The sequence below is a fragment of the Babylonia areolata genome, chromosome 3, assembly GCF_041734735.1.
Source record: "Babylonia areolata isolate BAREFJ2019XMU chromosome 3, ASM4173473v1, whole genome shotgun sequence".
Taxonomy (NCBI): Eukaryota; Metazoa; Mollusca; class Gastropoda; order Neogastropoda; family Buccinidae; genus Babylonia; species Babylonia areolata.
Window position 1 is genome coordinate 43,340,252 of NC_134878.1, and position 26,351 is coordinate 43,366,602.

At 45.3% G+C, this 26,351-nt stretch overlaps 1 protein-coding gene across 19 annotated transcripts in view; it reads left to right on the forward strand.

Annotated features, from left to right (window-relative positions):
• The window catches only part of LOC143279998 (uncharacterized), a 431,093-nt gene that overhangs the window by 229,517 nt on the left and 175,225 nt on the right, over positions 1 to 26,351 (forward strand). The window contains exons 1-2 of one of the 19 annotated variants that reach the window (XM_076584423.1): positions 2,728 to 2,885; positions 4,390 to 4,936. The exons of the other annotated variants lie outside the window; for them this stretch is intronic. Of the exons in view, the coding sequence (XP_076440538.1) occupies positions 4,643 to 4,936 (294 nt within the window). The 5' untranslated portion in view covers positions 2,728 to 2,885; positions 4,390 to 4,642. Of the gene's footprint in view, positions 1 to 2,727; positions 2,886 to 4,389; positions 4,937 to 26,351 lie in introns of those variants that run through there. 19 annotated transcript variants of the gene reach the window in all.

Consider the following 26,351-nt stretch of genomic DNA (forward strand, 5'->3'; position numbering starts at 1 on the left):
TCTGTGTGTGTGTGCGTGTGTGCGTCTGCGTGCGTGCATGCGCGCGCACGTTCGCGTGTTTATGTTGTGTGTGTGTGTGTGCGTGCGCGCGCGCGCGCGTGTGTGTGCGTGCGTGTGTGTGTGTGTGTGTGTGTGTGTGTGTGTGTGTGTGTCTCTGAGGCAGTGGCGTACAAAAGCGTGAAATATTGCATTTACCGTGTGTGTTTGACTGCCCCCGTTTTCGCATGGTCGGTCACTGCTACTATGTTATATCCAGTCTGCATGTAATAATACTGTGTGCAAGGGCGCTTTTTTTCTTCTTCTTCCAGCCAGTCTCGATCTGGTCTTGTGAACACTGCCATTCACACTGTCGTGCTGACTTTCACATGTCTGTCCTGACTCTTCCAACAGGATTGGGCCAGTGTTCCACACTTCTGCTGGAATCAAGTTTGGTTTGCCGTGACATGTCGACTTGTAAGGATCAGGTTGTGTGCGCGGTACTGTGTGTGTATGTATGTGTGGGAGGGGGTTTTGGATGCGTGGGTTGAAGGGGGGTGTGTGTGTGTGTGTGTGTGTGTGTGTGTGTGTGTGTGTGTTCTGTGTGTGTGTGTGTGTGTGTGTGTGTGTGTTCTGTGTGTGTGTGTGTGTAGTGTATGTGTGTTTGTGTTTGTGCGTATTGTGTGTGTGTTTGTGCGTAGTTTGTGCGTGTTTCTGCGTAGTGCATTTGTTTGTGTGTTTGTGCGTAGTGTGTGTGTAGTGTGTGTGCGTGCGTACGTGCGTGCGTGCATGCGTGACATATCAAGACTTTGAGAGGGTTTGCGGTGCGACACTGGCCGCTGGTGGTTTAAATGAATTATCTACTGTCCCCAGTGCTTGTGGATGAAACTTTTATGGTGGGCACATGTGTGTCAACACCACAGAAACCAGTAAAGCGCAGTGTGTGTGTGTGTGTGTGTGTGCGTGTGTGTGTGTGTGTCTCTGTGTGTGTGTTGTGTTTGTGTGTGTGTGTTGTGTGTGTGTGTGTGTGTGTGTGTGTGTGTGCACTCAGATACACACAGCCCAAGGACACGTGCTGTGGTGTGACCTTTGTAGCGCGGTGCTCAGTTGCAGTACTTGACACTTGACACTAAACTGCTACTATATTATAATGTTATCATGTCTATGGGTTGTGCGTCCGTGCGTGCGCCCGCGCGTGCGCGCGAACCCTGCACTACACTACACAACACAGCACTACACAACACGCACGCACACACACACACTACACAGCACACAGACACACACACACACACACACACACACACACACACACACACTACTCAACACACACACACTACTCAACACACACACACACACACTACTCAACACACACACACACTACTCAACACACACACACACACACACACACACACACACACACACACACACACACACTACTCAACACACACACGCACACACTACTCAACACACACTACTCAAAACACTGTACAGAACACACACACACACACACACACACAACACTACACTACACTACACTACACTACACTACACTACACTACACGCACACACACACACACACACACACACACACACACACACACACACTACACCACACTACTCAACACACTCACACACACACACACACACACACACACACACAACACAACACAACACGCACACACTCACACACACACGCACGCACGCGCACACACGCACACACACACGGTACACTGCATCACACAACACAACACACCACAACACACCACACCACACCAGGAAAGAACAGCTCATCAGACCGGAAAAAAAAAAGAGAGAGAGAGATGAGGTGTAAGGAGGGAAGCGAGGGAGGGTGGTGGGAGGTGGAGAAGGGCGACAGCTTGACAGCTAAAGGCTGAATGAAGAAAGAGTCGGAAGAAAGGGGGGAGGGGGTGGGGGGTAAGGGCGAGCGTCCCTCCTCACCTCCCTCACACCCCCACCCGCTACCGGCAGCACGCCTTGTATTGTGTATGGAAGGATGGGGGAGGTGGGGGGCTGGGGGGGGGGGGGAGTATTGAAATGAAAGAAGGCAGGCAGGCAGGCACGCAGGCAGACAATGCAGGAAGCATTCAAAGAAGGAACTGCCTTTTCTTCAGACAGCGGAGTAGTTGTATATAGGTGCGGTGTGGCGTGGCGTTGAGTTTGCAGTGTGTGTAGGGGTGGGTGGGGCCGGGGGGGGGGTGTCCGTCCGGTTCTTAGTGTGAATGAAAAGTGTCTAGGAATTGGTGCCTTATATTAGTACCTGAGCACAGGACTGAAAAAAAGTGTGTGTGTGTGTGTGTGTGTGTGTGTGTGTGTGTAAACGCTAAGCGCGCGCGCGCGTGTTTTTATTTGCGCGTCTGTTCTATTTTTAAAGACAAGACTCGTCACATCGACTTTGACAGACATGCGCGTCAGCTCGCACTGTCATCTGTGTCTCTCACGCACACACACACACACACACACACACACACAGCAGACAGACAAGACAAGGGCGGTCACTCAGTGCGACTGTCTCCACCATACCAGCAGTGCTGCGCGCGCTCGCGCGCGTGTGTGTGTGTGTGGAATGATAGTGGAGGTGTGGAGTGAGAGTGTGTGTGTGTGGAACGAACGACACGAGAGAGAGAGAGAGAGCCCAGCTCTACGAACTTCCACCTTTGTGTGTCAACATGGCCCCAATATAGCTGGCCTGTGTGTGTGTGTGTGTCGGTGTGTGTGTCTCACCTGGTTTTTAGACTGGAAGGAAGGATGGATGGTGTTCATTGAGTCATCAGTGACTTGTTCTGCAAAGCTGGGCTGGCCTTGTTTTCTGTGTTCCGGCCTTTTGGGATTAATCTCTCACCTTTTCGTCTGTGTGTGTTGTCGTGTTGTTTTCTTTTCGATCAATATTGGTAAGGAGATTGCCTGCCTTCAGTGTCTTTTGTTTATTTCGTTTTCGAAGATGCCTCGGTGAATAAGCTTGTGCGGTTGTTGTTGTTGTTGTTTTTTTTTTAGTGGTGTGGTGCTGTTTAATAATTAATGTTGCCTTACCTGTCAGAGAATCCGCCGCTTTCGAGTTGTGGAGGAGAGAAGTCTCCGGGGGACTATTCATGTCTACACGAAGCTCAGAGTTCGTCCCCTGCTGCGCCCTACACTGTCATGTGTCGAGTGCTTCATAATGATATTATACGACGTCAGTAGTGCCTTGTATAGTACGTGTACAGAGCTGCGTGCGTGGTCGTGGTTTATGAGTGAAAACCGGGTGTGTAGTGTAGTTATAATGTTGAGTCCGACCCAGTTTTCGGTTTTTGCTGAGACTATCTAAGGTTTATGGTTGACTGTGAGTGAGTGTGTGTGTATGCCATTCGTTGAAAAAAACAACAAACAAAAAACAACAACAACAACAGCAACAAAACCGGGAGGTTTGAGACGGGTGTGTAGTTACGTGAGGTGGGTGGTCAGTGATCGACATACATGTACCCGTTTCATTTTCAAGTTTACCTAGCCGGTAGGGTGATAAGGGAGGTCCCCAGAACTGAAATAAGGGGGGGGGTGTTTACGTTATGACGGAACGTGTTTAAGCTACAGGCTTGGCAGTGGTCACATGGTGGACATGGATTATCTTCTTTGGGGCCGCTTTTCTAGGGTGGAGTTCTGTGTGTGTGTGTGTGTGTGTGTGTGTGTGTGTGTGTGCCCCCGTTTTATTTTACTGCGACCAAGAATGTGTGTGTGTGTGTGTGTGTGTGTGTGTGTGTGTGTGTGTGTGTGTGTGTCCCCTGACTCGACCGATTACCCCGTCTAACGTCCATCTGACCGTGGATTATGAAGTTATACGCGTGTGGTGTGGAAAAGTCCTCGGTCACCTTGCTAAGTGCTGCATTACCCTCTGTGTGTGTGTGTGTGTATGTGTGTGTGTGTGTGTGTATGTGTGTGTGTTTGAAAGAGTGAGTGAGTGAGTGAAAGAGAGCTCTAGACAGACAGACAGACAGACAGACAGACAGGCAGACAGTGAGAACAAGGTAGAATGGAGAGACCAGGCCGCTTTTTTTCTTTTTCTTTTCTCCCGATTATGTGCTGGCGTCATATTCTGTGTGCACAGTGTGATGTAACACGCGTGTTGTTTCTTCTTCTGTTGTTGTTTTTCTCTGGAAAACCAGCAACCTATTCTGATTACCAGCTCTTATGCCTCTTGGAATCCGTCCCACAACACACACACACACACACACACACACACACACACACACACACACACACACACACACACACACAAAGCTATCGACACATAAATGAACACATAAAGAAAGAAAACAAGCCAAAATAAAAAGCAGCAGCAACATCAACAACAACAACAACAAGAAAAAAAATGTGCCCATACTGAACCCGAATGTTGGATTACATACATCGTTGTACTGTCAGGAGTCCTGTGTGACCAGTCTGCCGGTGGTGATGGAATGCGTGCATCTCGCTCTGTGGTGTTGGCGGTGATCGTGCGTGTGTCGTTGTTTGACAAGTCAGTGGTGGTGATTATAGTAGCCCCCCCTTCACCATGTGACCAGTGGTGTTAATTAAGTTGCTGAAAATTGTGTTTTATTTCGGAGCCGTTCGACATCATCATCAAACAACAGCAACAACAACAATAACAACAACAACAGCAACATCCACCACCACCATGTTTAGCTGCTGCTCTCCCCGGAAAAAGAAGAAGAAGAACAAGAAAGACAAGGACCTCAAAGAGCCGCTGGACAAGAACAAAGAGGACGCCAGCCACTTACTGCTGCCTGAGCCTGCTGCCCACAAGAAGAAGGTGAAGGAGAAGGAGGAGAAGGCGAAGAAGAAAACGAAAGCAGCAGGAGACAAAGAGGGTGATAGATGTAATGATGCTGTTGCTTCTGCTGCGTTTCTTCCTATTCCTTCGGGAGTTGAGACAGCTCGACAGCAGACGGCTCAACCATCATCACTTCAGGTAATTTGAGGATTGTGGGGTGGGGGGTGGGGTTGTGGGTATTGGAGTGTAGGGGGGTGGGGGGGGGGGGATTCCCAGTGTTACGCGATGCTCGAGCGTGTCTGGGGAGGGAGGGAAGGGGTGTGGGGCGTGGGGGGAGGGGAGAGAGAGAGAGATTATGTACACTTCTTCTCATTCATTCAGATCATTCATTCATTCGTTCGTTCAGAATTCATTCAGTATAAAAGAAAATCGTCTCCACGTCTCCAAGAAATAATTAAAGTTGCCCAGCACACACACACACACTCACGCGCACACATACACTCACGCACACACACACACACACACACACACTCACGCGCGCGCACACACACACACACACACGCACACGCACACACACAGGTAGAGACAGATAGATAGATAGACAGACAGACAGACGTACATATAGAGTATTTATTGATAGATCTATTTAAAGACATTTCTGCAAACTTCCCTAAACGTAAAACCATACGTGTTCATGGAGTCTAGTCAGCATGTCACGATGGACTGAACAATAAATATGATATAAAGGGGAGCGTGCTTTTGCACATTCAGTGTTTAACGTAAGATAGACTCTCTATTGTGTACAGAATTATGATATTATCATTATAATTTATGCCAATATGATAGTTTTTGTCTCCGTTATAATGTGTATCAGAAGTCCAGAAGATCGTGCCTTATCGCAGCTGTGGAGTGATCAGCTGATGTTGACTGTGTCGCTTGGAGAAAAGAGATAAATCTTATGTGCAAGTGTGCGCGAGGCGTGTACGTGCGTGCGTGTGTGTGTGTGTGTGTGTGTGCGTGTGTGTGTGTGTGTGTGTGTGTGTGTGTGTGTGAGAGAGAGAGAGAGAGAGAGATACACGCTCTTGGATACATAATTATAAGTTTGCATTTTTTTAAGAGACGAAAGCCAGTCAAAGAGACGGAAGAAAGTTAAGATTTGAAGAGACTTAGGGTTTCTGTTGGTATTCTAATAAAAATCCCTCCCCACACCTCCCGGGGGGAAAAAACCAAACGCAAAACCCACTCCATCGTTATTTTAAAAGATGATACTGCAGTGACCTGGCTATAGCCAGCTGCATGAGTCACCCACTGCTGGTCATAGGTTGTGTTTGTTTCAGTACAGCAGCGCATGCATTCCTGTGTCATATCAGAAAGGGACACATTTCGTTCAGTTCATATATATATATATAGCGTATGATGTGGATCAGCGACAGTGTTAGCTGGGCATGATTTACAACCATTTGTTTTGTCGTGATCACACACGCGCGCGTGCGCGCTCACACAGACAGACACACACACACAGACAGACAGACACACACACACACACGCACACACACGACAGAGTCGGTGGGGTCATCATTTTACTGCCATAGACTACTTCTTCTTCTTCTTCTTCTTTGAATTAAAAGATATTTATAGTTTCTGATTGTTTCGAACATTGACAGCAGGAGCTATATGATGTGAATAATGAATTTTTAAATCACGCATTATATTTATAATGACACTACTGCTGCTGCTACTTCTACTTCTGTACTACTACTGCTACTAGTACTACTACTTCTACTACCAGTAGCAGTAGTAGTAGTAGTAATACGATAGTATGACACGAGCAAACTGACTGAAATACTAACAAACAAACAAACAAGGAAGATTATTTTGTAGTACTCCACTCTTAACCAGTAAGACAGACAGTATGACAAGTCGAGTCACATGCAGGACTTCATGTTCTCGATCCGTTGACCTGACCCCCCAACCCCCACCCCTTCTCCACACACACACACACACACACACACACACACACACACACACACACACACACACACACACACACACACACACACACACTGCAAACTGGTGCACTGCTGACAATGACGCATTCTTAACGTATCAGTCCACAAAAAAAAGAAGAAAAAAAAAAGGATACTCATTGCTGAGTCGTATCATTAGTTGTCCAGATAGTCCGTACAGTGTTGTTGTACACGACAGGGCCGGTGGCATATTATTATTATTATTATTATTATTCATAATAGATCATGTTCCAGTTAGTTTCAGGTTTCAAGGATGCGTAAAAAAGCGTGTGTGAACTGACTGACACCACATGTGTGTTAAACATAACTTATATAAATAGATATGAAAATAAATGAATGAATAATTTTTTTTTAAAGTTGGAGGGGAGGGGGTGTGGGGAGGGGTCTTGGGGGGGGGGGTGATATCGACGCCAGCGCCCCCAGGGTAATTAATTTAAACCCCCCATTGAACTGAAAAGAAATAAAACTGAAGAAACTACCAAAGAAGTAAGTAAACTGGGGGGTATAGGGAACTGGCCCGCAGGAAAATTGGCAGTTCTTTGCTTTTCCATGCCTGTTAGGTACATGATGATTTTGTGTATTGTATTGGATTTGTGTTTGTATATATATCTCTCTTTTTAAAAATTTTTTTTTATCACAACAGATTTCTCTATGTGAAATTGTTCAGGTGGTTGTTTTGATTCGTGTGGCAAAATAATAATAATAATAAGAGGAAGAAGAAGAAGGAGAAGGATGATAATTATATAATGATAATGATAATACAATGATAATAATAGTATTAATGATGATGATGGTGGAATAGTGAACGTCAGAGGCATGTCCCAGGTTTCTGTACAAAAAATGTGACTGTAGTCATTAATTATTAATTATGCCGAATTTTCTTTTCAGTCTAGCAGGGTTTTTCGGAATTTACAGTGATCGACACTTAGTTTTTGTTGTTGTTTTGTTGTTGTTTTTCTAGCCCTGATATCGCCCTGTGTGGTCGGCTGGGCCCAAACAGTTTAAGCAATAAAGATCAATCTTATCTAGATAAATAAACTATAAAGTGTGAGGAGTTTACATCCCTCGAACACACAAATGGCGGTCTCGTGTTTTATGGAGAGCCCTGGTGGTGGTGGTGGTGGTGGTTGTGGTTTGTGTGTGTGTGTGAGGAGACGGGGGGGAGGGGGGGGGGGGCACTGAACAAGCCACACGCCGCATTCTCTGGGTTTTCTGCTGCTTTTAGTGCAGTCGTGTCGGTCTGAAATACGATACATAAGGAACAGAAGGGTGGGGGTGTGGGGGGTCAGGGGGGAGTGTGTAAAAAGTGTGTCGTGTGTGTGTGTGTCGTGTGTGTGAGTGTTGTGTTGTGTTGTGTTTTAGTGTTGCAGGTAAGCCTTACATCGCAGTAATAAAATAATGCATTATAAAGTTCTCTCTGTCTGTCTCTGCCTCGGACTTTTGTCTCTCTCTCTTTCCATCCATCTCTCTCTCTCTCTCTCTCTCTCTCTCTCTCTCTCTCTCTCTCTCTCTCTCTCTCACACACACACACACACACACACACACACACACACACATATTCATGTATACGCACACTGTGCGTCGACACCCCTTTCCACACCCACCCCCTCATCCCGAATAAAAAAAAAAAAGAAAGATTAAAAGGTGTAAAAAAAAAAAAAAAAATAAAAAAAATTAAAAAAAATAAAAAAAAGAAGAAGAGAAGTAGTGATGCATATCATCAGAGTGACGTGTCATGTTTCCTTACCAAAAGTCCGTGGCTCTCTCTATCTGTGTGTGTGTGTGTGTGTGTGTACTGTCCCCACGCCTATACTATACTATGCCAAAGGCAAGCGGCACCATGCAAAAGAACACACATCAGGCTGACTGGTGTGTGTGGAACTCGTGCTTCTGTCTGAAGGCGATGATGTTGACGAACGAAACCTGGAGGTTCTGCTGACGACTATCACATTTATACATGTATCACTGTCTGCCTTGTCATGCGACACTGTTACTTTGGTGGTACACATAGGCCCGTCTCAGTACAACGGCAAGATCCTCTTTCTATAGATCTGCGCATTGTGTAGTAAGTACTCTACACACAACCGCATTGCACGCGCGCATATATTTATATGTACACTTGCCCCCACACGCATATATTTTTTTTTAACGCACACACGCACTTGCATGTATACGCACATATGCACACATTATTACTGTATAGGCGCATGTGACGGATGACTTGTTTAAAAATTGATTCTGTAAGTTACGAGAGAAGATACTGTCATCTCTCTCTCTGTCTCTCTGTCTCTGTCCCTGTCTCTGTCTCTCTCTCTCTCTCTCTCTCTCTCTCTCTCTCTCTCGCTCGCTCGCTCGCTGTATCTCTCTCTCTTTGTGGAGGAAGGTGGCAGAATGGTTAAGACGCTCAGCTGCCAATACAGAGAGTCCGTGAGGGTGTGGGTTCGAATCCCGCTCTCGCCCTTTCTCCTAAGTTTGACTGGAAAATCAAACTGAGCGTCTAGTCTTTCGGATGAGACGATAAAGCGAGGTCCCGTGTGCAGCACGCACTTGGCGCACTGAAAAAGAACCCATGGCAACGAGAGTGTTGTCCTCTGGCGAAATTACGTAAAATGAAATCCACTTTCATAGGTACACAAATATGTAAGCATGCACTCAAGGCCTGACTAAGCGCGTTGGGTTATGCTGCTGGTCAGGCATCTGCTCAACAGATGTGGTGTAGCGTGTATGGATTTGTCCGAACGCAGTGACGCCTCCTTGAGAAACTGAAACTGAAACTGAAACTGATCTCTCTCTTTCTCTCTCTCTCTCTTCCTCTGTGCACATGATCTCTCTGTATATCTGTGTGTGCGTATATGTGCGTGTGCACGTGTGAATGTCTGCGTACGTGTGCGTGTGAGCGAACGCGCGAGCGTTTGCGTCGCTTGGAGAGAGGGTGCGGGAATGGGTATTTCGCTCTGTCAGCATGAACAATTTATCAGTGTGTGTGTGTGTGTGTGTGTGTGTGTGTGGAGGAAAGGCGAGGACTCCTTAGTCAAGGGCAAAGTTTTAAAAGGATCGTCCAAACAGTGCAGATTAGACTGATCGAGTGTGTGTGTGTGTGTGTGTGTGTGTGTGTGTGTGTGTGTGTGTGTGTGTGGCTCTCAGTTGTTTTTACTGATAACAGTGTTTGGCGGTGCAATGTTGTGCCAGTTCTTGGAGGCCTTTTTTTTCTCTTTTTTTAATAAAGGATAAAGAATGAAACATCTTTTCCCTGCCACTTTCATATAACACGTGCATTCTACAGATTCTACAGAGTGCAGCATTGTCTTTATAATCTCTTATGTCTGAGGTCTGCCTGCCGACATACCTTGTCTGTCTGTCTCTCTTGTCTTGTCTGTCTCTTGTTTCTTTGCCCGGCGTTGTCTGTCCGCCCTCCTTTCACACACACACACACACACACACACACACACACACACACACACACACACACACACAGAGAGAGAGAGAGAGAGAGAGAGAGAGAGAGAGAGAGAGAGAGAGAGTGTGTTCTGGTACCGTTCCTTTTCTTTTAACTCACTCAGTACGGCCAGTCCTCTCTTCTCCTCTACACAGACCCTTCGGATGTCCAGTGGGTGTCTGAATGACCCAACCTTTAGCTTCCGTCGTCAGAATTGTGGTATTCTTTGTCAACATTCACCTCTTCAGTATAATAGCCGTCCGCTGGCAATATTTTGATGATGGTAACTGGGGTGAAACGCTGTTAACGTTGTCTCTTTTGCCGTTCGTATGGAAAGAGTTAAGACACATTACTTGTTAACGCACTGAACTTCTTTTTTATTCATAGACCAGTGATTAAGGAAAGAAAATACCACACCAAAAAACCCAACCCAACAGCAAATCCAGAATATAATCAAGTTCTACAAGGCGGAGTCATGAACGTGAGTGGCCAGCTATTAGCCGCTCACACAATGCCCGGCGCTCCTATCAGTATCAGGCACAGCCTACCCGGAAAAAAATATTGAACCTGGGGATTACGCTTATAGTTATAAAATAGCAGCTCCAGTTGCTGAACTGTTCATGCGCGCGCGAATGAGGTGGGTTTCTCTCTCTCTGTCTGTCTCTCTGTCTCTCTCTGTCTCTCTTCTTCGAAATGGAGGGTGGGATACGGTTAGAAGAGACTATGAGAGCGAGTGGGTAGGGGGGGAGTGGGGGTGGGGAATGGTTCAAGGACTGTTTTGAACTGAATCTGGGAGCATTTCATAGCTAATTATTCGCGGGTGTGACAGGAAAGACACAACTTTATGTTATATGATTCAATGCAAGGCGAGGTGAGAGGGAGATATGTGTGGGTGGAGGGGTGTGGGAGATGGGGGAAGGGGGGAGAATGTGTGTGTGTGTGTGTGTGTGTGTGTGTGTGTGTGTGTGTGTGTGTGTGTGTAATATAGTATGCACGAAATTGTATGGGATGAAAACAACAACAACAACAAACCACCCTCTTCTCCTGTCTCTCTCTCCCTTTCTCTGTCTTTCCTGTCTCCCGCTCTCTCTGTATCACACTCTGTCTCCTCCTGTTTTTGTCTGCCTCTCTGTCTGCCCCTCTCTTACCCCTCCACCCCCTCTTCTCCTGTCTCTCTCTCCCTTTCTCTGTCTTTCCTGTCTCCCGCTCTCTCTCTGTATCACTTTCTGTCTCCTCCTCTCTCTGTCTCCCTCTCTGTCTGCCCCTCTCTTACCACTCCCCCCACCTCTCTCTCTCTCTCTCCCCCCGGTGCTAATTCCTTTACCATCACAAAAATTTTTTTTTTAAAAACAAAACAAAAAAAACAACTTTCGTTTTGTTTCGTTCCTTATGTGTCACTATCAGTATCAGTAGCTCAAGGAGGCGTCACTGCGTTCAGTCAAATCCATATACGCTACACCACATCTGCCGAGCAGATGCCTGACCAGCAGCGTAACCCAACGCGCTTAGTCAGGCCTTGAGGAAAAAATAAATAAATAGATAGATAAAATAGATAAAATAAAATAAATAAATAAAATAAGATAAATAAAATAAAATAAAATAAATAGAATTAAAAAAAGAAAAGAAAAGAATAAACTAAAAAACGGAAGGTGAAAACAGTGGGTGATGATGAGCCACACAGGGCGTCCTGATTGCCGCGCACTATGGTCACTGTTCATCTTCAACGTGTCTCGTTCCCGGGAAGAGTGACCTGACTCTGCTGGGGTCTGTCTGTCCGTCAGCCTGCCAGAAACCCTGATGCCAGGACCAGCTTCCTGACGACAGGAGGTCAAGGTCCTTGCCCAAATGAATTGACAAGAGGATTGGGGAGACAGAGGGAGAGAGGAGGAGTGGGAGGGTGGGGAGAGAGAGAGTGAGGGAGAGAGAGAGAGAGATGGTCCCGGGGAAGAGGGGGGATGGGGGGTGGGGCGTGGGGGGTGGGGGGTGGGGTCACCCATCGGTCAGAGAGACTAGGGGGAGGCTGCGAGAGAGGGGTATGGGTGGGGGGAGGTTGGGTGGGACTGAGATTTGATAAACGAGATTTTTGGGTGTGACAGTGCCACCACGCCATGTGGGCTTTAGGAGTCGGTGAGATTGAGGGAATGATATTCTTGTTGGGTCTGACCTTGTGTCTTTTCTTGTTCTTCTTGTTTTCTTCTTTCTCCAGAGACAAAACCTGGTCCGTGTCCCATTTCGCATTCTCGTCTAGCCAGTTCTTCACACGTGTATGTTATCATGTCGTACGGTCTGTATTCTGAGAGCTCCCCCCCCTCCCCCTCCAAGCATGCTTGGAATAAACAGTCCTTCAAGAGAGTTGCTGAATGTTGAAGAGTTGAGTTGAACTGTTAGCATGCTGCACCCATAAGGTCTTGTTGTTCAGTGGTGCGTTGTGAGGCCTTCAGTGTGAATATTGTATTGTCTGTTTATTTTTACAGTCAGCAGCAGCATATACTGTAAAACTAACTGAACCTTACGACAAGAAAACAAGCTAGGGGTGTCAGTTCGTTTCATCATAACCACTTCTGTTGTAACAGAGAAATCTGTTGTGATAAAAAGAAATACGAATACGAATTAAAGCAAAAAAACCAAAAAAAAACAACCAAAAAAACAAACAAAAACAACATCAACAACAAAAACCGATTCTCTCTCTCTCTCTCTCTCTCTCTCTCTCTATATATATATATATATAGAGAGAGAGAGAGAGAGAGAGTAAAGAGCGACAAAATGATTAAGGTAGACGAGCGTTGTTTTGTGGATGTAAATCTCCAGTGCTAAGAAAACAACTATAAGAGCTTACAGACGTGGTCATTTTGCTTCGCTCGAGTTCTTCATCCAACAGAAATGTGTCTGTACTTGTCCTCATTTTCCTAATGGCCCTGTATGTGGTTGGTTGGGCTTTCAGCGACGAAGATGATCATAAGAATGCTGCAGCTGAAGACATTGTGGCTGGGGTGTTCCACAAGCAGCGCCCACCCACGAACGTGGCTAGACTGGCACGGGTGACCGGAGAGTCGGGTGGTAGATATGTGGGTGGGTGGGTGGGTCGATCAGCCTTGGGTGGGGTGGTATGGGGGCCCTGGGTTGGGGGGGGGGAGGGAGGGATTGACCCTAATCCTCTGACCCCGCCGCAAAAGGCATAGCATGCACGCCCAGGTCGTGGTGACCGCCGTCTGCATCTAGTTCTGTGTAGTCCCGTGAGGGAGAATTGATGTCAGTCACGGAAAGACAGTCACTGGGTTTAACGACGTGTTGGCACGCTGTGCAATCCCTCAGGTCAGGTCATGCATGATGCCGTTCGACAGGATGTGGGGCCCAGGCTTGGCGAGGAGTTTCGTTTGTTTGACTGAAGGATTGGAAGGAGAGTCCTGGGTCACGGAGAGTCCAGCTTGATCGTTTTTGCCAACCCTCACCCCCTCCATCTCCCCCCCCCCCCACCCCATCCCTCCTCCTCCCCATCCCATTTCCCTATCTCCTCCCCCAACCCTCAGGAATTACCCACACAGCCAAGCATGTTTAACGGGCGGTAATTACATGGAGACAGCCCGTCAAGGCACGGAGAAAGAGGGGTGGGGTGGGGGAGAAGAGGAGATATATAAGGGGCCTCTGATCCGGACTGATAGATTGACGGTGCCTGGGGAAAAACAAAGGGATCTGGACTTACGACGCTTTGTCGTTGGATCACTCCATCCTCGCTCCCCACCCCTCCCCCCTCTCATTCCGTCGCCCGTCCTTTTGTCAGATCAGAGCCTCTCGTGCAGGTTCGGGAGAGGGAGGAGCTGAGGGGGAGAGGGAGGGGGAGGAGAGGGGTGCTTAATGGCCATCGAGGAATGGTCATTCACGTGCCAAGAGTTGACACTGGTCGCCATCGTCGTACAAACTGCTTTTTCCCATCGTTTACTGCCATAGTGTTGAACAGTAACACGCCCCCGTTTAGTGACCATTTACCAGTTCGTGGCAGATTTGTTACAGCGAAGAAAACGGAACTCCTTGTTAAATCATAGACTTTTCATAGGGGTGTGTGTGTGTGGGGGGGGGGGGGGGGGGGAGTAGATGTGTAATGGGAGACGTAATTCGTTGAAATGTGGCCATTTTGAGCTTTTATTGGCCCGTTTGGTTTCTCCCACCCTCATCCCTCTCACCCTCAGTCACACACACACACACACACACACACACACACACACACACACACACTGTCCCTACACTGGTGTTGACGAGTCTACCCTTACGCGTTGTGGTGAAGGAGGTTCAGTTCTGATGCCAGACCTTTCTTGTCTTTCTGGGAGACCGGAAGAATTTCAGCTGACCTTTTAGGCCACCGTGACTGGTCATTTTGGTTGGTGGACACAAGGACACGGTTGCGTCATGTTCCTCCTAGACTCGGTATACCTGTGTCCTGGAAGAAAAAACGTGCATTTTGACGAGTTTTAAACACCTTTGCGGGGGTTCCTTCTGACACGGATGGCTGCTGGGATTTGAAGGGTGTGTCAGGTTAGCGTCAGCCACCACCAGTCCATCCACCCACCCCTGGTGGACCCTAATCCATTATGGTCAAGGTGGAATGGAAGCTCTCTCCGCTAAAGAATACGATGCAACAACCCCCTGCAGGGTAGATTCTGCGCCGTTTTGGTTTGGTGTCCATGTCACAGGGCATGTCACGTTGAAGAGAGAAAAGCGATTGATGCAGAGAACGAGTGATTTAAAGTAGCGCCGTTTACTAACCCCTCCCCCCCTCTCCTCTTACCCCACCTCTCTCTCCGCCCCCCCACCCCCCGCCCTACCCCCCACCCCTCCACACACACACCCCACCCCCCTTCCAATTGTGACGAGTGGCTGGAGACCTGTCCAGCGGTCAGTGGTGGTCAGGGGAAAAGGCTTTGTGGGCCGGACAGCTGGGAGGACAGTCTGACACCAAGGGAGGGAAAGAGCACAGGGCTGACAGACAGCAGGCACTGTTCATTCCAATGCAACGCTCAGCCCAGCTCAGCTCAGCTCACGCCCACCACTGCAGCGAAGGGGAGGAGGAGGGGAGGGTGGGGGTCAGATGTTGTCCCACAGACACAAAGACCTCTTTGTTGTGACGGCTTTGTCGTGACCATGCATTATAACGCCAGTGACTGTGTGCTGGTGGGACCTCGGGACAGGCTTTGCTTGGGCCACCTCAAAGTCACTTTCTGTCCGTCGCATTCTTCGCGCCGTTTGACACGGAGATTTGTATTGTCGGTGGCTTTGCAGTGAAGCCAATTCCTTCCTGGTAGAGTTGAGTTTAGCGACTTCCTGTTAGTTGTTTTGGTTGCAGTAGCAGTATTGGGTGTGGTGGTGGTGGAGGCAGCAGTTGTGCCCCCCCCACCCCCACCCCCACACCCCCCCCCCGGCTTTTTTTAATTTTTAATTTTATTTTATTTTTTTACTACTCTTCTTCTTGTTGCGTTTGACATGATCGCTAACCCCCCAACATTCTCTTTATTTTATGTTACGTTTTTTGTTTTTGTTTTGTTTTTCATGCAGAAATCCTGGCATCATTATTATTTAATTTTTTTAATTTTTTTTTTCAGGGAATAGACAATTTGACGTTTTCAAACGCGTTGTCCGTGGATTGTCATACTTGTAGCTCCCCCTCAGTCCCTTCGCCCTCCTTTCCGTCAAAAGTGTCTCTTGCTTCCAAAGGTCTACATGTTTTGTCTTTGATGCCTTGGATTCAGAGTTCTCTGCATGCATGTTGATGTTTTCAGTTTCAGTTTCAGTTGCTCAAGGAGGCGTCACTGCGTTCGGACAAACCATATACGCTACACCACATCTGCCAAGCAGATGCCTGACCAGCAGCGTAACCCAACGCGCTTAGTCAGGCCTTGAGAAAAAAAACAACAAAACAAAAAAAAAAAAACCCAAAAAACAAACAAAAAAAAAAACGGGGGGATAAATAATAGATAAGCTTACATAAATAAATAAATAAATGAATAATAATTATAATATAGAAAAAGGTAGTAGTAATAATAATAGTAATACTAATAAAATGATTTTATTAAAAAAAAAAAAAAAAAAAAAAAAAATTAAAAAAAATAATAAATAAATAAATAAGACAACAATGGTGATAAGACAAACTAACAAAACAAAAAAATCTCCAGTCTTCACCCACCACCAGACGCCACGACAGAATTCGAACCCCGAACCATCAAAGTCCAACGCTATGGCCACTCGGCTGTTGCGCCTGTTTGTTTGTTTTTTTTTTGGTGTCTTCAGATTTGACACGGAGAAGAGGGAGGGGGTGGGGGTTGGGGGTGGGGTGGTGGTGGCAGGAAGTACAGATAAGTTCACAGAGATGGACAGACAGGCAAACTACTGTTTGCATGAAACATGGAGAAACAGACAAGTCCATCGTATCTTATTGAATGTGTCAATGTGTGTCTTCATGTTTTACATTTATTTGCTTATTTATCATCATTGTTATCTTCTTTTTATTATTATTATTATTATTATTATTATTATTATTATTATTATCACCATTACTATTATTATTATTATTGTTATTATTATTATTATTATTATTATTATTATTATTCTTATTCTTATTATTATTTCATTATTATTATTATTACTACTACCCTTTTTTATATTATAATCATTATTTATTTATTTATTTATTTATTTGTGAAAGCTTATCTATTATTTATTCACCCTTTTTTTTTTCTCAAGGCCTGACTAAGCACGTTGGGTTACGCTGCTGGTCAGGCATCTGCTTTGGCAGATGTGGTGTAGCGTATATGGATTTATCCGAACGCAGTGACACCTCCTTGCGCTACTGAAACTGAAACTGAAACTTATTGAACATGAATGATGATAACGGGGTCGATTTCATGTTGATGACTGGTGTGAAAGCACTCTTCAAAAAGATTTGAACTTAGAAAGTATTGTGAAGAACGGGTACACAACACGATTCTATTGGTAAAAATATGTGTTGGATGTATTTGACTGACCAAATATTCAAAGTTGAATGGATTGGCCAATGATCTTTCAGAATTTCTCCTCTCCCCTCTGTTCCCCCTCCCCCACCACCTTACCCACCATTCTTCTAAATCGCTTCTTCTTTTTTTCCCGGCTTCGTGTTTCTCTTCTTTCAGGCTGGTTCCTCTGGTGACAATAAATTTAATCTCGTGTTAATATTGATATTAGCATTATTTTACTGTATTATGTATTATTTGTTTATTTGTTTTATTTCATTATTTCATTACTTACTGTTTATGAATGTTATTCGATATAGTTGATTAATATGGTTCATCAGCCATCATGTTAAAACTGAAGTGCAACGTTGTGAGCACATGCTCTTTTGTCTTTGATTGCATTGTGATCATGTGTACTGCTGAACAGTTAAAGATTATTTAAACCAAAGCACTCTTGATTTCTTTTCATGATCCAATATTGATCATGTGCATCAATCATACATGACCAGTCATGAGTCGGTAAATAAGAAAGAGAAACGGAGAACCAGTTTTTGCTTGGTTGCGTGTTTCTCATGCTTCAGGCAGTGTTTCTGTTTGGAACGTCACATCATAGCACAGTACAGCTGTAGATAAACATAACAACACTAACAAAATCTTTAAGAGTCTCTCTCCTAATGTAAATAAATCTTAAGTACGTTCTCTTCGTTTCCTTAGCGCGTGTCGTGTAGATATATACATATATATACAGTTACATATTACATCCTCTTTCCTCCCCTGGCCCTCCCTCGCCCCCTCACCCTCCGCCAAGATGTTTGAAAGTTGTTATTCTCAAGGCAGATGCCCGCCATGCCTGTGCGGCACAGGAACGAAGTGTACCGTTGATGGGTGGTTTGAAGAGTAGTGCCACCTGTGAGAACTGTTGGCCTTCTGTGCCGTTTATAGCCCCGCTTCCCTCTTTGGGTCCACGGTTATGGGCCGTTTCGCTCATCACCCCCTCCTTGCACACACCGGCTGGGGGCTGGTCGCTGCCTCTCCGTACCTGCTTTCGCCTTTGGCGCACAGGTGTTTCCTACTGTTTCACACAGACAAGCTGAGGGAAAAAAACCAACAAAAAAACGTATAACATTGTTCCCATTTCTTTTGGTAACCCCCCACTCCGCCGCCCGCCCAGCGTCTTAACTGCCCCATTCATTCCTATATCCCGGGAACCTTTTCTTCCACCAATCACCCCCATTCACACACGCACGCACTCTTTTTTTTGCTCCAAACACCCCATCTTCTTCCCCCCCCCCCCCCAAAACCACCACCACCACACCCTTACCCTCCCGCGCCGCCCCCCCCCCCCCCTATTTTTATACTCACATACATGAAAAATAAGGCTCGTTAAACATTATGGCCGTTAACTTTGTTATTGTTCCCCCACTGCTCTTTAATGTCAGTGTGTGTGTCTGTAAGGAAGGGACATTTATATATCTGTGTGTGCGTGCGTGCGTGCGTGCGTGTGTGTGTGTTCTATAAAATGCATTTTGTTTTAATCTAAGCCTTATTTATTTCATAGCTTTTATAATCTTTAGTGTGCTTTTGCATTCATATGAACACTTTGAGCAGCACTGGTGCTGGATATCGCGTCATAGAAAAACTATGTATTATTATTATTATTATTATTATTGTTATTATCTTCGTCTCTCTCCCCCCGCCCCCACTCAATAGTGCTATTCAGCTCAGTGCCACCCCCGCCCCAACCACACACACTCGCTACTTTTTTGCTCCGTCTCTGAGCGCTTCAGGGGTGGGGTGGGGAGGGGTGGGGGTGGTGGGTCAAGTGGGAGGAGAAACTGACCAAACATAAAAAAGGATCATAGTACTTATAAAGCAAACTGACCCCATTTGATTCCTGCTTTATATATATAGGCTGATTGTATATTATTATGCATGTTGTTATAATAATAATGATGATGATGATAATAATAATAATAATAATAATGTACATTTATATAGCGCCCTTTCTCTCTAAGAGCTCAGGGCGATTGACATGAAAGAAACATATATATTACAAGTTACATAAAACATTCATGACCACTCTTTCTTTCCACTTCCTCCCCCCCCCCTCCCACGCACACACTCTCCCTTTCCTACTCTACATACATCCAGAGTGAGCTGACATGGGTGGTGTTGGAGAACAAGGAAGCTGAGAGTGCTTATAGATCTATATATAGGTTTTAAAAAAAGATGAGTTTTTAGTGATGAACGAAAAGCAGAAATAGAACTAGGTGTACGGATATGATGAGGAAGGTTGTTCCAGATGTGAGGAGCAGCAAAGAGGAAAGAAAGTTCACCATAGGTTCTTGTATTGACACGAGGAAGTTTCAAAAGGTTACAGTCAGAGGAAAAGCGGAGATTTCTTGCGGGAGTGTAAACACTGACAAGGTCAGAAAGAGATGTAGGTCCTGCGGAGTGGAAAGCAGAGACACGCAACTTTGCATTTAATTCTTCTTTCATATCGTGAGATAGATAAGACAGTTCGCGTAAAGCAAAGCCTTTTAGTTATCAAATGAAACTACAGATTACACTTTTTTTTTTTAAACGAAGACAAAGATACTAATAAAATAGCCAACTATACTCTCTCTTTTTTTTCTTCTTTTTCTTTTTTCTTCATTTTCTTTTTTCTTTTTCTTTTTTTTTTCTTGCCTCTGGCAAAAGAGAGGGTCGTCGATTCAAAGTTTCAAAGGTTGATGTTTTGTTAGAACGAAGAGAAGTGGTTTGAAACAAGATAAATAAAAAGAAGGGCGGGGGTGGGTGGTGGGGGCTGGGGGGTTGCCCAGCTCTATACAGTGGTTGGCTGCTGTGTGCTATTTACACTGGAGTGCCTATACCATGTACACCAAGCCTTAGGTCTACAATCTACCTTCGTGCCCCCCCCTCCCATCCATCCTCTATCCACCTACCCCAACTTGAAAGGCCACAGAAGCCAAGGCCAAACAGAGAGACCTGTCCCCTGTGGTATTTATTTTTAGGGCTGTGTGTGTGTGTGTGTGTGTGTGTGTGTGTGCGTGTGCGTGCGTGTGTGTGCGTGGATGTGTGGACAAACGATAGGCGGATGGGGGAAGGTGGGTGGGGTGGCGGGAGGGGGGAGGGAGAGGTGGCTGTTGTCCTTATGTACCAGGGCTTTGTCGTTTTGTACTGCTGTCAATACCGCTGGACGCGCCTTGTGTATAGCGAACGACTGAGAGGAAAAATCAAAATATAGAACAAGTCTTGTTTTGCCAGTATATATATATATATATATATATATATATATATTATATTATCTTTCTCTCTCTTTCTCTCACTCTCTGTCTGTCTGTCTGTCTCTGTGGCTGTCTGTCTCTGTCTCTCTCTCACGGGCGTGCAAACGGGAGAGCCATATGAGTATATATATTTCTCTGTGTGTATTTTTTGTGGGGTGGTGTTTTTTTTTTGTTTTTTTGTTGTTGTTTTTTTTAAAGATATTAACATATATACTGTACTTGCTAGATGAAAAAAGCCGGGAGGGGGTGCATGTATATAATTATGGGGTAGGGTTGGAGGGGTTGGGGGCCGACCGAAGTCCGAACTGAAGCGGAGATGGCAAAGTCCCATATTTTGGCTTCAGTTTTAGAGTGTGCGACACACGGTGTGTTTAGTGTGCAGTGACTAATGATGCGTGACTTTTCTTTTTGTGATAACGTGTACTGTTGAAGAAAAGAAGCATACATTAAATAAAAAACACACACCAAAAAAAAGAAAAGAAAAAAAGATAATAGAACCGCACAACTGTCTGCCTGCCTGTCTGCCTCTCTCTCTCTCTCTCTCTGTGTTTTTTTTGGATTAGTTAATCAAATTACTTGTCTTGCTTCAATGCACGTGAGAGTTTGCGTGCTGGGCGCACGCGCGCCGTGTGTGTGTGTGTGTGTGTGTGTGTGTAGGGTGAGGGGGATGGGGGCGGTGGGGGGCGGGGGGGGTGTTGGGGGAGGTGGGGACGGCAAAAAGTCAAAGCCTGTTGGGAGGAGTATCGAGTGTCTTTGTGCTGTACGTGTTACCAGGTTCTCGCAGAGAAACTATTACTGCCTGGCGGTTGTGCAGCTGGAAGTGCTGCTGTCATTGATTAATTATTGATCAGTACTCCAGCTGGTAGGCGAGAACCGTACAGCGGAGCAGCGAGCGAGCGCGCGCCGCACGCATACACACACGTGCAAGCACACGCATGCGCACGCACGCACGCCTGTATACACACACACACACACACACACACACACACACACACACACACACATATTCTCTTTTTTTCAGATGTTAATATTTGTGTCTTGACAACAACCACTGGAATCACAGCTCTGCAGATAGCAGGGATAATAATTGTTTGTCACGTGGAGACGAAAGAGAGAGAGAGAGAGAGAGAGAGAAAGAAGGTAATGGGTGTGTGTGGGGAGGGAAAAATAAAAAAAGTGTGACCCACCAAGAGAATCACACATGTGTGCACACACACACACACACACACACACACACACACATTCCCCAAATGTGGAACAAGGGGAACAGTCCCCGCAATTGTTCAAGTCTCGAGTGCAGCCGATCCTTATTTAAACAGATAGATCTATGTTGAAGCCCGTCCAAAAATAAATACACCACGCCCCATGCATGCATACCTGAAATGTACCTCTTTGATAAATTTCTATTACACTGCAGGTAACCATAGCCTCGCCTCAGTGTTATTTTGGACCTATCTTGATGCCTAATATATATATATTTATATATGATTTGCTGCCACAGTAAGATTGGGTAAGATGGAAGAAAGAAGGTCTGTTTGATTCTGTTTATAATGTAGGCCTGCCGGTTCCGTTTGCATTATTATGCAAGAATCTTTGTGTTGGTGGTGAAAGGGGTTGGTGTGTGTGAGGGGGTGAGGGTGTGTGTGCGGAGGGGGTGGTATATGGTGCCAAAGTGGTCTGGGTGTTTCTGACTCGACGATGTCCGTGTGTTTAGTCTGGCATGGGTCTTGCGCTATTTGACATGCATTCGTGCACCCAACTTCCCCTCCCTTTTTCTTCCAGGAAATATTTGTGTAAGATATAATACACACAGACACACACACACTCTCTCTCTCTCTCACACACACACACACACATACCTGGGTGCGCGCGCGCTCACCTTATCAGCCAAATCACCAGATTGTTAGATAATCTATCTTTCCCACTTATAATAAATGAGTCCACGCTAGAAAAAAAAAAAGACAAAAAAAAAAAAAAGACGGAAATTCTTGTGGGGGGAGGCGGGGAAAACTTTGCAACACCACAATGCTGAAATTCGTCAGCATCAAAAAACAACAACCAAAAAATCTGCTCAACATTTAAGGTCCGAGGCTCCCGCCGAAAAGCTCCTGTAACCACCCAGGCCACGCTGCTCACAAGGACAGCGAACAACAGCAGCAGCAGCAGCAGGTCAGATCCTTCCAAACAGGGCCTCGGGAATGAGTCAGTCTCTTCGGAGTCTGAGGCGCCTTCCGCGCTCACTGAGCAGAATGGTAGCGTTGAGCAGGCAGCAGCAGCATCAGAAGCGGCCGCTGAGAAGGGCAAGGTGGCTGTGAGTCTTTGAGTTCAGCCGGGCGTCCACTGCTTTTTGGTCCCCCGGCCCCCCCCCCCCCCCCCCCCCCCCCCCCCCCACCCGCCTCCCGTTTGAGTTTGTCACTGGGAAAACTGTGGATGGAATGTCGGGTCTGTTCGGTTATTTTGAAAGCACACGGTATACGTATAACATTTTTTTTCTTGTGCCCTTGCAAGATACCGAAGAATAGAAAACCCAACTAGCGTTTACCGAAAAGCGAGGGAAATTGGTTGGGTTTTTTTTTTTTTTTTTTTTTGTGTGTGTGTTTTTTTTCCCGAGGGGCACAAACCTTTTGTGTTGGGGTTTATTTTTCACACACACACACACACACACACACACACACACACTGACGAGGCTGGATTTGCTTGTATTGGGTTAGAAATGTGGGTGAACTCCTTGTGATTCTCTCCCCTCCCCCAGCTCCTGTTGGTGACGTTCTTTTTTCTTTTCTTCCCCCCCCCGTGCTTTTTTCTTGTTCTTTTTTTTAATGTTTTTTTTTAAGAACTTCTGTTTTGTGTCCTGTTAGTGTTTTTGACAATGTCTCTTCAAGCATGCTGCTCACTGTTAGTGTTTAATTAGTCTCTTCTTTATTGTATCGGATAGATTAGTGTAGTGGGTTATGATAATTGAGTTGTTGTTTTTTTGTTGTTGTTGTTTTTAGTATAGTATATAGTAATGTTATCATCAACGGAAGTCTCATTCTTGGACGAAGCGACAGCGCAGAACTGTTTTGTCTTTTTTTTTTTGTGGGTGGTGGATAGAGGGTTACTTTCGGGATGTTGGGGTCAGTGTCTTCGCCCCTCCTGTCCCTTCCCCTTCTCTCTACCCTCCAATCCCCCCGGCCCCCACCCCCTTTCTCTCTGTTTTGGACTTTATGAGGGTTGTCTGAACAGTTAGTCCGGTGTGTCAAGGGGAAAGACCGTACGACTTGCATTTGGCTGGGGACGGGTGTGTGTGTGTGTGTGTGTGTGTGTGTGGGGTGATTAATTGGTAATGGTGAGGGCGTTTTGCCTGGATTATGATTTATTATAACACACACACACACACACACACACACACACACACACACACACACACACAACAACAACGTCAACAACAACAAAAAAAAAACACGCATTGGGAGTTCGCTCGCCACATACAAGTTTTTTCACCCCCAAAGGAAGGAATGTGTGTTGTATTGTGTGTTGAGAATGCTCCCCCCCCACCCCCCTTTTTTTTTCTTCTTCTTCTTTCTTTCTATATATTATGAATATTAATTTTCTTTCCGCCCGTCCCCCTTCTGGTATAGGTCTTGAGTTTCCCACCCCTCTCATTCAGCCATTTCTATTGCGCGGATAAATAATATTGCTCCTTTCTCCCTCCCTCCCTGCTGTGTTGCCGGCCTCCAACTCAAGTTTGCATGACGGTGGTCTAGTAACTGGTAGTTGTTCCCCTTTCCATTCTCCAACCTTTGGCACAGACGTGTACAGAGTTCTGTTTTATGTTGTTTTATTTTCTTCTTCTCCTTCTTCTTTATATATATATATATATATATATATATATAGTTTTAAATAGTTTGTTTTATGTTATTTAATTTATTCAGGAACGTTTTTGTTTTTTGATGTTTTTTGATTTATTTCGTAACTTATGTGATTGATTTTTCTTAAAATAGTATTTATGTATTTGCTTTTAACCATGGGTTTATGCAGTTATTTATGTAGCTTGTTAGTATTGGTAACTAATATATATATATATATATATATATAATATATATAAGAAGTCAAGAATTCTATAGTTGTATTGATAACTAATATATAATTAATACAAGAAGAATTCTCTTGTTTTTCCCTCCCCAATTCTTCCTTTATCCCTCCATCACCCTCCTCTCCTGCTCCTCTCTCACTGTCTTATACCAACAATCACCCTTCCCCTCTCTCTCTCTCTCTCTCTCTCTGTCTCTCTCTCTCTCACACACACATTTTGTTCTCCCATTGTCTGTCTCTGTCTTTCTCCCTCAGTGTCTCAGCCTCCCCACCCCCTCCACTTCCTCTCCCCTCACTCTGCACCCTTTCTGTGCTTTTCCATTGCACCATAATTATATTCTTTTCCTTCTTCCTCTACTGTATGAGTTTTACTCCCCCCCCCTTGCGCCCCCACTCTCTCTGTCTTTTTTATTTTCTGCATCATCCTTTAAACACACACACACACACACAATATATATATATATATATATATATAATTTAGTATGTCTTTGTTTCCTCTTCTCACCTCTTTTTGTTCCTTTTTTGTTTTTACTTTGTTTTGTCCATTGCTTCTTGTATTATGTCGACTGGTGCTTTTCTGTTCTGCTTGTTTTGTCCGTCTGTCTTCCCTATCACTATCGGTCTGTTTGTCTGCATAAAAATTGCTTCTCTCCCCCCCCCCCCCCCTCCACACACACACTCCCCTCCATCTGTCATTCTTCATCATCACATTGCCCTTTTTTTATCCCTTTTTTTTTTATCTAACAAAACAAAAACTCCACCCCCACCTCCTCCCTTTTGGTTTTTGCTGAAATTCTCTCCGCCCTTCCATCAGATGTTATAGGGAGTAGCTCTAGGCAGCTGAGAAAGATATTACCTGCTACCTGTCACCCCCTTTGATTTATTGTGTTGGGTCTTTCCCCTTCCCTTGTCGTTTGGGTTTTATGTTGTCTGGTCGGTCGGTCGGTCTGTCTATCTATCTGTCCCATCTGTCTGTCTGTCTGTCTATCCCATGTGTCAGTCTTTGACTTTCTTGTCTTCTGATTCTGCCCTACTTGTTTCTGTTTTTTGTTGTTGGTTTTTTTGGTGGGGTATGGGGGAGGGAGTTGGGGGTGGGGGTTGTTTGCGTTTTTCTCCTTTCTGGCTGGCTGGCTGGGGGTTGTGTGTGTGTGTGTGTGTATGTGTGTGTGTGTATGTGTGTTTCACTGTGTGTGTGTGTTTCACTCTGTGTGTGTGTGTGTGTGTTTCACTGTGTGTGTGTGTGTGTGTGTGTGTGTGTGTGTTTCACTGTGTGTATGTGTGTTTCACTGTGTGTGTATGTTTCACTGTGTGTGTGTGTGTTTCACTGTGTGTGTGTGTTTCACTGTGTGTGTATGTTTCACTGTATGTTTCACTGTGTGTGTGTGTGTTTCACTGTGTGTGTATGTTTCACTGTATGTTTCACTGTGTGTGTGTGTGTTTCACTGTGTGTGTATGTTTCACTGTGTGTGTGTGTGTGTTTCACTGTGTGTGTATGTTTCACTGTGTGTGTGTGTGTTTGTAGGAGTGGTGTATGTTCACATCGTCTCCTTCCCTCAAACTCTTTGTCTCCTTTGTTTCATGCATACTTTTAGTTTTATTAATTTTCTTCATCTCCATTTTTTTTTTTAATCCACCCCCTTTTTGTTGTGCATGGCTTTTGTTTGGCAAAGAGGTGTGAAAACATGAATGGGATTTATGTGGTGATGTTGGTGGGTCTCTGATGTGTAAGTTGTTTTTTTTTGTGTTTTTTTAATGAACTATTATCATTTGTGTCAATAAAAAAAGATAGAAATGTGCATGTTCATCTGCTGCCCC